Source organism: Dermochelys coriacea, chromosome 9 (genome assembly GCF_009764565.3).
Source record: "Dermochelys coriacea isolate rDerCor1 chromosome 9, rDerCor1.pri.v4, whole genome shotgun sequence".
Lineage (NCBI taxonomy): Eukaryota > Metazoa > Chordata > Testudines > Dermochelyidae > Dermochelys > Dermochelys coriacea.
In genome coordinates, this window is record NC_050076.1 from 86466413 (window position 1) to 86479149 (window position 12737).

The 12737-nt window shown below is 43.9% G+C and overlaps 1 protein-coding gene across 2 annotated transcripts in view; it reads left to right on the plus strand.

The window, feature by feature from the left end:
* The first annotated feature begins 3155 nt into the window (after positions 1-3155).
* The window catches only part of IRS4 (insulin receptor substrate 4), a 35999-nt gene continuing 26417 nt past the window's right edge, over positions 3156-12737 (plus strand). The window contains exons 1-2 of one of the 2 annotated variants that reach the window (XR_006274498.1): positions 3276-7065; positions 11885-12022. Coding sequence is in view for 1 of the 2 variants with exons in the window: in XM_038416302.2 (XP_038272230.1) it covers positions 3525-7065 (3541 nt within the window). In the remaining variant the exon portion in view is untranslated. Of the gene's footprint in view, positions 7066-11884; positions 12023-12737 lie in introns of both variants that reach the window. The other variant, XM_038416302.2, reaches the window with a different exon arrangement.

Consider the following 12737-nt stretch of genomic DNA (forward strand, 5'->3'; position numbering starts at 1 on the left):
GGTGTAGAGTGCAGCTTTTGAATCAGGAAGCTGTGACCAGCTCCCTGACAATCTCTGGTTCTCTATTTTAACTCAGAGAGACATATTATCTAGACAAAGGGGGAAGAAGAGGGAATTGAAATTTATGTGACACAAATGTCAATCCATGACTTAATTGTAAAATAAATGCCAAGATAAGGGACCCCAATGCTGCCTTTTAGAACTTGTCTTCTTGCATTTGCCCAGTGCTTGATTCTCACTTAGTCTACTGTCAGGTGTTGTCAGTACTTTGTGGAGTTGAGTCAAAGCTTCATTAGGTTATGTTATTGACATGCCATGTCATATAGCTTCAAGCCATCACACTGCATCAAAATATCATAATATAATAACATATGCAACTAAATAGGGTCAAAATGTCATTGTGCTATGGCAGTAGCACCCAACCTTATTACACAGGAGGGCCACATAAACCTGAGCACAACCTTGTGAGGGTCAAACAGATTCTGTTTCGTATATACAGTATTTAGATAGGTGGTTATGTACGGTACTGTCTATTTAAAAAGAAAGAAATCAGTGCATAAAATGTGTATTAGAATTATAAAAAAAAGTAAAGAACACATAATTAAACTAAAATTATGTAAACATGACAATAAAACGCTAATGAGTCAGCCATTAGTATATTGTGTTGAAGCAGGCCATGGGCCTTATGAAATATTCTGGTGGGCCATGTACAGCCTGCAGGCCACAGGGTGGACACCTGTGTGCTATGGCAAATTGGTACTGTGCTGCCCAAAATAGTGACAACTGCATCAAAATGCTAGGGGGTACTGTATCAAAATGGAGATGCTGTATATCATAAGGGTGTTGCACTGTAATGAAATGGCATTGTGCCATGTTAGAACACAGTACATCTGTACGCTTCAGCACAGCGTCCAAAGTGCCACATTGTGTCAAAATAGTGACAAGTGCCTAAAAATGACTGCATTTGATTAATGCAGTGCTATATAGCATCAAAATTGTGGCACACTATCAAAAGTGTATTGGACTATGTATGATACACTACGTCAAAACAGGTGACCCATATCAATACCTCTTAGCACAGCATCAATAGACAGCTACATCATGTTAAAACAGGACTGCCCAGTATCACAGCACTTCACCATGCCAATGTGCCTTTGAAACTCCTTACCAGAGGTGTGATGATGTTATTTTTAAGGGCAGCAAGTTCCTGAGCTGAGGAAAGATTTTGCTGAGATTCACTGTGGCACTTCTACCCTTGGCTTAAGCTCTGGCCTACTTGGAAGTACTGGTGGCCTCTGAGTAGTATACATTTGGTGTTGTGGGGACCCATTTCACCTTGCATTTGAAAAAGCTGGCTCAGTTTTCTGTAGGTGGGGTGTATTGGATGTCTATATATGGGGGTCAGGCTAGTGTGGTATAGAGGACTGAATTTGCTGTGTAATACGTGGGGTGTACCTGGGACAATGGTCACTGTTTATATAGACAATGTTCCTGTGGGGTTGGGTAAAATGAGTGTTTATGAGGGTGGATCTGAAGGAATAGACAGTGTGTGTATGTGGACTATGTGCCTGGGGGATAATGTGCATTGTGCGTGTAGAGGAGGTGGATCTTGTATGCTCATTGTACGTGTATTGGGAGGTTGGTGGTGTCTAGGGGATTGTGTGCATTGTGCATATATGGGTGGTGGTGGTGTCTATAAAGTGAGTGAGCCTGTAGGGGTGCTTGGGTATGGGGGTGGTTGGGCCTGTGGGATGGTGTGTACTATGTATGTGTATATGGGTAGGGCTGAGTCTGTGGGATGTGCTGTGTGCGTGGGGGGTGAGCCTGTGGGTGGAGTCCTCTGTGTCCATGAGGAGATGAGCCTGTGGATGGGGTGTGCTGTGTGCATGGGAGAGGGGGCCTGAGCCTGTGGGTGAGGTGCACGGTGTGCATCGGAGGCCAAACTTGTGGATGGGGTGCACTGCGTATGCATGGGGTGAGTGCTGTGTGCATGGGGGGGGGGGGAGCTGAGCCTGTGAGTGAGGTGCACTGTGTGCATGGGAGGCCAAATTTGTGAATGGGGTGTGCTGTGTATGCGAGGGGGTGAGCCTGTGGGTGGTGTGCTGTGTGCATGGAAAGGGCAAGCCTGGTGGTGGGGTGCGCTGTGTGCATGTGGGGTGTGCTGTGTGTGTGTTGGGGGGTGAGCCATGTGTATGGAAGGCAGAGCCTGTGGGTGGGGTGCGCTGTGCGTATGGGCAGGGGAAGCTGTGTGTATGGGAAGTGAACCTGTGGGTGGCGTGCGCTGCACGTCTGGGGGTATGTGTTGTTTGTGGGAGGTGAGCCTGTGGGTGGGGTGCAAGCATGGGAGTTCAGCCTGTGCCCTATGTACGTGGGAACTGCGTGTATATATGGTAAGAATATACTACGTAAGTCTGGATGCGGAGGTGGGCACTGCAGGTGGGGGAGAAGAAGGGCCCTCCTTGTTCTTCCCTTCTCTGATACGCTCTCCGCCCTTTGACGCTACGGCCGCGTGCTCTTCAGCCCGTGTGGAAGGGGCTTCCTTCCAGCCCCCTCCCCTGTCTGAAGCAGCGGGGACGGTTGCCTTTGCACCCGACCCCAACGGTCGCTCGCGCGCTGACGGGTTGTTTACTTCCTCGCCACCTCCTCCCTCCCCACTTTCTGTGGTTGGCTCCCCCAGCAGCCAATCACTGCTGCTTCCAAACTACAAAGCTGGCGGAGGTTCTCCTTTCAAAAAAAATACTTGTAATACGCTACGTCAGTCGGAGGTACTGATTGGACGGGGCAGTAGGCAGTTCAAGCGCGGACTGGCATATCCGGCTGCTAATTACTCTAAATCCTCACCTCTCGTTGTACTCACTCTTCCACATACACGCCAAATCCCGCCTCCGTCTCCCGTATCTCTGTGTGTGAAGCGCTGATTGGACAATACACAAGTTGTCCATCCATCTGCCAGTCACCTTAAGCTCCGCCTAACTTTTGACCCCCCTCTTCTCCCCACGTCACCGACAGGCAGAGGCTGTTGTCGACTTTCATTGGTCCAAAGCGCTGCCGATCCATCAGAACCTCTCCTCTTTCGGACGCCCACAGACCCTCCACCTTTCCCGATTCCTGATTGGGCCACCTAGAAGCTGTCTCCGTTTCTTATTGGTTTATTCCTCTCTCACTCCAGGGAGAGGCCGTTCGGCTCCCCATTCTCACCCTCACTCTACACGCTGGGATACAGATGACCCCGCCCGCGGCTGGTTGAAGCCCCGCCCCGTCCCCTGTACTCGTCCTCCCCCTCCCTTGCAGCGTCACGTGATGTTTTCGCCGTGGTGCCGCTGAGGCAGCTTGTGTGAGTGAAAGTAGCAGAGCCCGGCGCGTTGCGACCGGCCGGGAGCGGGTGAGCGAGGGGCAAGCGTTGCAGTCACTGGCGAGCTCGTGTGCGGAGCGGAGCCCTCCGGCGCCTCATGTCCAGCCGGGCTTGGAGGACGCTTCCCTTGTGAGGGCGGATTCCCCCCTACCCCAGCTCTCTGGCCCCTAAGATGGCGAGTGGGATGAATGGCCCGGGCGGAGGAGGTGGCAGCACCGCGGTCAGGGGCGCCGAGGCGGAGCTGGGCAGCCGGAGCGTTGGAGGAGGGGTCGCTCCCTGCCACGGGGCTGGAGTGCCTAGGACTGCTACTACGGCTGAGGAGCAGCAGGAGCTGGGCGAGAGCGGCCCCTACCCGCCCACTCAGCCCCACCACCTGCTGCTGCTGCTGAAAAGATCGCCCAGCGCCTCCTTGTGCCTGGTGCAGGAGGAGGAGGTGCCCGCTGCTGCGGCTCCCACAGGGCGAGGAGCCCTCTCTGGTGGGCGAGGTGGCCAGCCAGCCGCCCCAGCACGAGGAGCTCCTCTGCCAGCTGCTCCCTCCGTGGCTCCTGCGGGGGATGATGTGAGGAAATGTGGCTACTTGAGGAAGCAGAAGCATGGCCACAAGCGCTACTTTGTGTTGCGGGCCGAGAGCCACCTGGCCTCAGCGAGGCTTGAATACTATGACAGTGAGAAGAAGTTCAAGAGCAGCCTGAGGGCAGCAGCAGCTGCTAGTGGGTCTGCCATCCTCTGCTGCCCCCCTCCCAAGCGAGTGATCCCCCTGTATCAGTGCTTCACAGTCAGCCGGAGGGCAGATGCCAAGCATAAGTACATCATTGCCCTTTATACCAAGGATGAATACTTTGCCATGTTGGCTGAGAATGAGGTGGAGCAGGAGGCCTGGTACCAGGCCATCAGTGAGCTCATGAACCAGAGCAAGAGGGGGTTCTTAGAACAGGAGGACCAGACAGATCAGCAGATGGATGAAGATGATGAGCATTATGGAGCTGCACTTAGACCAGGCACCATATACAAGGAGGTGTGGCAGGTTAATGTGAAGCCCAAGGGACTGGGGCAGACAAAGAACCTGACTGGGGTGTACAGGTTGTGCCTATCTAGCAAGGCTATCTACCTAGTCAAGCTGAATTCAGAGGTACCTGCTGTCCACTTGCAGCTAATGAACATCCGCCGCTGTGGGCACTCGGAGAACTTCTTCTTTATTGAGGTGGGCAGATCTGCTTCTATTGGGCCTGGTGAACTGTGGATGCAAGTGGATGATTCAGTAGTTGCCCAGAATATGCATGAGACCTTCCTAGAGACCATGAAAGCTCTTAAGGCCTTCACAGAATTCAGGCCCCGCAGCAAGAGCCAGTCATCTGGTGGTGGCAGTGGTACCAATCCTATCTCCTTTATCACCACTAGGAGGCATCTGGGCAACCTGCCTCCTAGCCAGACTGGCTTGCAGAGAAGATCCAGAACTGAGTGTGTTACTGGGGGGACTCCGCCCACCACCAAGAGTAGCAGTTCATACCGCTTCAGAACATCTAGTGAAGGGGAAGGGACAATGACCAGACCTTTCAGATCAGTGACTGGAAGTCTGATCCATTTGAACACTGCAAGGATGAACTTGGGCCGGCAAGAAGGGAGTGGAAGGTATGTCAGAGCAGCTTTCACCTCTTCTTATCATACCAGGTCTGCCTCCCTGCCAGTGTCTCATTTCCCCTCCACCACCAGCCCCATTAGTGTTTCTTCCAGTAGTGGCCATGGCTCTGCCTCAGACACGCTAACCAGGCCTTCCAGTTCATCTGTCTGTGGGTCCCCAAGTGATGGGGGCTTTATTTCTTCTGATGAATATGGCTCTAGCCCTGGGGATTTCAGGTACTTTCGTGTCAGAAGTAATACTCCAGATTCCTTGGGAAACACACCACCTATCAGAGAAGAGAATTGTTTAAGTGAATACATGTCCATGAATAAACAGCAAACAGATGATAGCTCAAGGGATGATTATATGGAAGCTGAAAAATGCTTCAGAAAAAGAACTTATTCTCTGACTAAACCAACTTCTGCAACAGTGCAGCAGAAAACAACACAAACCACGGCTTCTTTAGATGAAGATTCTGCAGGAAGGCACAGACAGTTACCTTGTTCAGAATCACCAAAATTAAAAGAAAACTATGAACCTGACTACAGTGATGCTACCCTTGATTCTGTATGTAACCAAAGCAGAAGTAAAGCCAGGGATGATGGATACATGCCAATGATGCCAGGAGTTGCATCTTCACTCACAAACAACAATGATTATTTGCCAATGACTCCTAAAAGTGTGTCTGTCCCAAAACAGATTAGTAATTCTTGGTCGTCATCTCAGGTGGACTCCAGAGGATATATGATGATGTTTCCCAGGGCTAGTTCTTCACCTGTACGAAGTCCATTGGCTGGATTTATTTCTAAAGGGGGTAATGAAAAGGTGACAAATGAGTATATGGATATGTCACCTGGTAATTCAGCAGTTCCAAAACAGCCCAGTGATTCAAATTGTGTTCATATCAACCCTGTTTCCAAAGGCATCAGTTCATATTTCTCTCTGCCACGAAGCTTTAAGACGTTATCAGGACAAAATGGAGATCATAATGAATATGTTCCAATGTCCTCACCTGGAAAACTGTTATATGGTGAACATGAAAATGTCAAATGTGTCAACAGTGAACCGTTAGCTAATGGCATTTCTAAATCATCAGTTGTGAAAGTGTCAGATGAAGGCCTTGCACAGAACAGGGCTACCAGGCCTACAAGACTTCCCCTAGGTACAAGAGGAAGTAATACTATACCAAGAATGTATGATCGAACAGCTCCACCTGAGCCTGCTAGCCCCGGTGAATACATAAATATTGATTTCAGTGAAAAAGCAAGTAATACACCATATTCTTTATCTGCAGAAGGATCTCCATCATCTCTAGGATCGAGTAGTGACCACAGACAGTCACCACTTTCTGATTACATGAGTGTTGACCTTGATGTGCAGTCACCAAAAGTAGCAAAGGAACTGTCAAATTCTTTAACAGATATTTCAATTTATGCAAGTTCCAGTATCCCCAGAAACCAGCCAAATGATTATGCTAGACTTTCATTTGATACTGCTTGTGTTAGCAGTACAAGTAGTAGGGCTGATGATTACACAGAGATGACTTTCAACATGGCAACGACACCACTTGGGCCTTTTACCGCAGAATCCAGCAATGGTATAAAGATTGATAGTCCTTCTTCCATTGTAAATCGACTGTGCGTTGTTGACAGATATTCAGGTAGCGGTAGCTTCTCTGTTCCTAGCTCTGATCCTCCCATGGGACCTAAGGTGATTCGAGCTGACCCACAAGGCCGAAGAAGGCATAGTTCTGAAACATTCTCTTCTGCTGGGGCTGTGACTACTTCCTCTTCTTTCTTTACGGATAGTAGCAAAAGACACAGCTCTGCCTCATTTGACAATGTTTGGTTGAAACCTGACGAAAACATTTCTGATGGTCACGAAAGCAAGATGTCCAGGGATACTTCAACTGGATTTCAGAATGGCTTAAACTACATAGCTTTGAATTTACGTGATGATTCTATGAACTGTGAGGCAAGCACTAATACACCAACTTGCCATCTCCAAAATGGTACTTCGAATTTGGACAGTGGAGCTTATGTAAGCATAGATTTCACCAGATCTGATGATTTGAAGTGTAACTCTGCAAGAAAAGGTTTGTAACTTTAAAAATGTTTTCATATGAAACGTTTTAGTACAGGAATTCAGTGTCACAATTGACACAAACATAGTGTTCAATTGAGTTATATTTTAAAATGGGGACATATTACTGTAAATTTCTGTGTTGTATTTTAAGTTGTTTCTGGTAACAGCACCACAGCGTGCTAGGCATAGAAGAAATGCAAAAGTCAGTCTCTGGCCTGAAGAGCTTAACATTATCTAGCCCACTCTTAAATGTTATGTTTTGCTTGGCAGGTCAACGTATTGTCTAACTGCCTTCAAGCTGGACTGTATAAAATATTTTAACTTGATAAAACCTTAATCATGCTCTAAATCACAGCTTCTCAATCTAGGGTCATGATCACCCTACTCTTGGTTATGACAGGAGGGATCCCAAATTTTCTTCTGTTGTAACATGGGGTAATGAAATGGAAAAGATCAAAACCCACTACATTGGGTTTAAAAATCCAAGTAGGATTTCAAATACAGTACTTGAATAAAGTAAAAAGAAAAATGAACTGTATGTTCTTATATGGATGGTATGTGGGTATCTACTCTTTTCAAGAACAGTCAAACCTCTATGTTCTGAACCTCGGTTAACCAGACCTCTAGGTTGCCCAGAAATTTGTCTCTCCTGAGATTTCTGTTCTTGATATCTCTCTATCCTGCTGAGAATCCATCTTCTGAGGGTTTGAAAAAGAAGTTTGTGGAAAGCAGGATGTCAAGAAGCTAAGTTCCTGCAAAGTTTAGTAATTCTGTTCCTTGATATCCCTACCCTCCAACTCCATTCTCTTAGGTATGAGTTTCCAGCAGGATCTGAGGGGTTGGCAGGCCCATAAATCCCTACGCTCCTGTATCTCTTCCTGAGGAGCTCCTGAGGCATTCAGTCTCTGGGAAGCCAGATAATTGTATGTAATAGGAGCAATCAGCAGGTTTTGAAGTCTGTACCCAGGATCGGGAAATAGAATGCAAACTTCAAAGCTGGGTGGCCAGGTTTTCCTGATTTGAATCCTAACCAGTTTAAGGTAATCAAAGTATCAATTGTATTTATCTCTAATGTATAAATTAAAAACAAAAACAACTCTTGGAGAAATGACAACTCCTGTCTGATTACCCTTACGCAGATGAGGGATAAGAAGAGAAATATTAAGCTCTCTACAGTTCTGGAGCCAGTAGGAAATGGTAGTTCCTCAGCTGGATCTCTTATTGTGGTTCCATCCACACCCTCAATCTCATGAAGTGTCTGTTAGTATTTATGTCCCACCACATGCTGTATTTCTTAAATCCTAGAACTTCAAGACTTTACTTTAGCAGCACAATCCATATTTTGAGGTGTATATCCTATTCTCCTCTAGCCCCTGATGATAGTCCATTTCTGATTATCTTCTCCAGCGCAGGGAAGGAAACAGTAGATGGCAAACAGCAATATCTTTATCTCTTTCTTTGCAAAAGTGGTATTTGTAGTCTGTAACTTATGACTGCTAAGATGAAATATTTAGTCATAGCTGAACAGTGGTATTTTGTCCATTCTTGTAAACAGTGAGGAGAGAAAAAGAAAAAACAGGGGAAAGGGTGTTAATAGCTATCCTATACAGGTACTTATCACTGCTTGGGAATGCAAAGCAACCTTCGTATGTCTAATTACAGTAAAGGACTATGTAATGTTGAATAAATCTATTTTCTGTCTTCACCTTAAAGTCTGTACATGTGTTTTAAGTTTAGTTGTAAGATATTGTATATGAATTTAAAATTTGAGAGCCTTTAATACTGGAAGCTATAAGTCTGACTCAGATAGCATACCATTTGAAGTCTGGCAGTCACTACTTGGGGCTTCTCAGAAATGTGTGGTTTGCCTTGTTTGCTTTGTTTTCTTGGTTGGGATCAAATATAGAAGACTCTGAAAGTTGCCAGTGTAAAAAAAGAAAAAAGGAAAAAAAAAAGCTTTTTTTTTTTTTCTGAAGTGCTGAAGGCCTCCAACTTCAAAAGATCTGCCCACAAAATCAAAGGAATTTTGGTTGATACAGCCAATTTGATGAAAACTCCTACTGATCTTAGCATCCTTACAGGACTTTAAAACTTATGTTGTAATTATATTCAGTAAAGTATAATTTCCCACATAGTGGGAGAAAGATTAGAGGAGCCAATTCTGGCCATGTTATTAATCTTGCATATAAACAAATATAATGGGATTCTAAAAAGTTGCACTTCTGTCTGAAACATTTTATTTATTGGTATTACAGAAAATATCTAAAATTACTGTGATTGGAAGGTTTTTTTTCTGTAATCCCTTCCCCCTTTCTGCCTCCCACTTTGTTTATTTTATGCATTTGACAGCACTTTGCATACAGTTGGTTTCAGTGTTTCTCTTGTACATTCAGTTGGATTGTTATGTAAGTCTTTCATATAGTGGCAAAAGCTTTTAAAAACAGAAGAGATTGTGTTCATAAAACTTTGCAGGCAGCTCAGGCAAGCGTAGTACATGATATTGCTAGATTTCAAGTTGATGGTGGCCCTTTAACTATTAAAAATATATACTCCTTCAAAACAAGGTCCAAAAGCCAGTTTCCTCCTAAAAGCAGCATAATATAATTATGGTACATAAAGGAGTGAGGTGGATGGTGTGTTCATTTATGGGTGACCTTCAGACAGACTCAGTGGTGAACAAACTAATGTATAATACAATAATTTACTTATTTTAGTTCAGATAAATTTCCTACATCTATTTCTACATCACTTACAAATTGCTGATCCATGTTAGATATGGGGTCTTAACATTCATTCAGCACATCCAGAGTGTATATCTGGACCATAACAAGAATATGACTTACAAAAATGGTTTAATTTTTTCACAGATCATTAATAAAGTCCCTACTCACTAAACAGAACTTTGCCGTGTTCTGTTATGGTAAGGTTTTGATTTTAATATTGAATAAGAAAGCATAGTGTTTCTCTCTGCAAAGTGATGGATTTTGTGACAGGATTATAAACAAAGTTAAAATTTTATTTTGGACAAGGAAGATTTCTGCCTCTCAAGTCTGACCAGGAGTGTGATTTGTCTCTGTAACAAATAAATGTGTTTACTACACTTGCAAACTTTTGGCTGAGCTTTACATTCTCTCCCATTCTGTCCTCCCCTGACACCCTTCTTAAATCCTACTCCTAACTCATTGTGTTTGCCTGGGAAAAAAAAATCAATCCACTTTTAAGGTGACTCCTGTGTATAATGAAATATTTGTCTTATAAATGGTTTAGTATGTTTAATGATTATGATTATTTAACAAATGTAAAGATACAATCTAGCTAAGGTATATAGTTTTAACTGCAGCTCTTATATGAGAGGGAGTGTGCTTCCTCATGCACTACTGATTCCAAGTTCTGCTTCCTAAATTTCATCCGGTTTAGTGATGTGAAACAACCCTTCATATTTCCCCATTCATGAAATGGAAAGAGGAGGGGCAGGATGTTAACCCTAAATAGATGGAAAAAGAAAACTGGTCTGCCTTGAAGCTTTTTAGGCCTAAGCAAAATTGGGTTCTAAGGTGGTGAGACTATATAGTACTAAAAATAATATAGTGTTTTGATTTCTAATGTTTACATTTTTAGGAATTTATTGAACAAAACGGCTTCCTCTTTTTGAAATTGTCTTATGATATTAAGAGGCAAGCATTTTGCGGTTTTGATTACATGAATCTGAGTCATGGAATTTTGTCCTTGAATGCAGAACTCTAAAGCTACTTCAAACAGCGTTCTGTTAACGTATACCTTATTATTGCACCTTGTAGAATTGAGGTGGATAATGAGAATCGGGTTATAATAAACTATATAATTGTTTCCTATATAGTTCAAGTATGTTTCTTCAAGGTAAAATATTACTCTGTTCAGAGAAAATATGATATACAGCTTAATATCACCCCACCTTTTCCCCTCCCACTCTTGTATCATGTTTTACGTAACATTTTTATGCTAACTGGTGTGGAGCCTTTGAAATAAAAGATCTTTTAAAATGCAAGTGTCTAGATTTAGAAGGGAGGCTAAAGGCTGTAAAATAGAACTTACTCTAATTTCTTTCATGGTATCTTATAAATCTAAAATATGAAAACATGATGGGAAATGTATATTGGTCATTCTGAAAAATTCACAAATCGGGAGTTTTATTTAACTATCTTTTAGTAGTTAATAATAAATTAAAATTTTTCAGTTACTTGACCAGTTACTGCCCTTTTTGGATTTGAGGCTTGTGGCTTTTTAAAATTCTCTTCAAACTGAGGCAGTTTTATATTGGCAGAGTAGTTCAGGCATAAGACCATTAAAAATAACTTTTTAAATAACCTACTGTAATAAGTCTTCACATTGACAAATACCCTGGATCTTTGAAGTCAGCATGGTAGGGATAATAATACTTCGAGAAACATTTTAATTTTGTGGTAACATATTTTAACAACGTGGTGACTTGCTGCAATGCTTAAAAATACACAGGATCACTTCTGCTTTCAATAGTTCATTCACCTACACTTGAGAACAGATTTTTCTCTCACTGTTTATCATGTAGGAGTGAATTAACTATGATATCTTTGACCAAAATTCAGTTTCATTTTTACTTGTAACTTAGCACGAAAAAAGCTGAATTAAGAAAAATAACTCTTTTGACACTGTGATATATAACATTTTTGTTAAATATCATATTCTGATACTGCTACTGCAGATTCTGAATCCTTGGTTGCAGCTAGTTTTCAGACACACATTTTTCCCCACCGGTACCTTTAATTGTTGCTCCCAATCAGATTTCCTCTTTCTCCCAAATGTAGCCATGGTGGCCACATGCAGCTAACAGGGGCTTTTCTTGCCGCCAGAGCCTCCTGGAGGGGAAGAGCAGTGGCCTCTCCCTTGGGGCTGCCAGCAGTGATTGGGCCCTGCCCACCTCTGGAGACACAAGATGGAGAAGCAGGTGGAGAGTAAGTTCCCCGCTTTCCTGGGACGGGTGGGGATGGGGTCAGGCTTCAGCATGGTGGTGGGGGGAAGGCTACAGCCACAGGGCTTTGAACTCCACCCCTGGGCCCCATCCCTTGGACATGGGGCTTTGGACTCAGTTCCCTGGCTGCATGGGGTGGTGGGCTCTGGCTCTGAGCTCACCCATCCTCCATCACCCCTGGCCCCCACTGCCTCCCTCCCCACCTCCCCATCCAGGGCTTAATTTGTCCCCAGGCTTGCCAGGGCTAAGTGCTGTAAAAAGTGACATTTGTATGTTTGTTAATGTCACTTTTCACAGCAGACTTAGTAGCTAGCAAGTCTTTAAAAAACAACAAAAAAACAACAACAACCAAGCAATGAAAAAAGCAAAAGAAGCAACAAGAAAAAAGGCAAGAATGTGCAAAGCACCTTATTGTTGTTTCTATTCTGTTTAGGTCCAGTAAAGAATAGACACAACTCCACATTATTTTTATTATTGAGTCTGCAAAAAAAACTCCTACATAAATAAATTACAATGATTTGGACATGTATATGTGCATATTTATTTGTTTTTTCCTAAAGCTAAGAATTTTAGGAAAAATTGTTAGAGCAGCCATCAGCAAGAGATGGTGGCCTCAGAATGAGGGCACCAAAAATTTAGTTCTGAGAATCTGGAGCATGTACTGTAACAAGTAACTTCAGTGGTGTGTGAACCGTGCT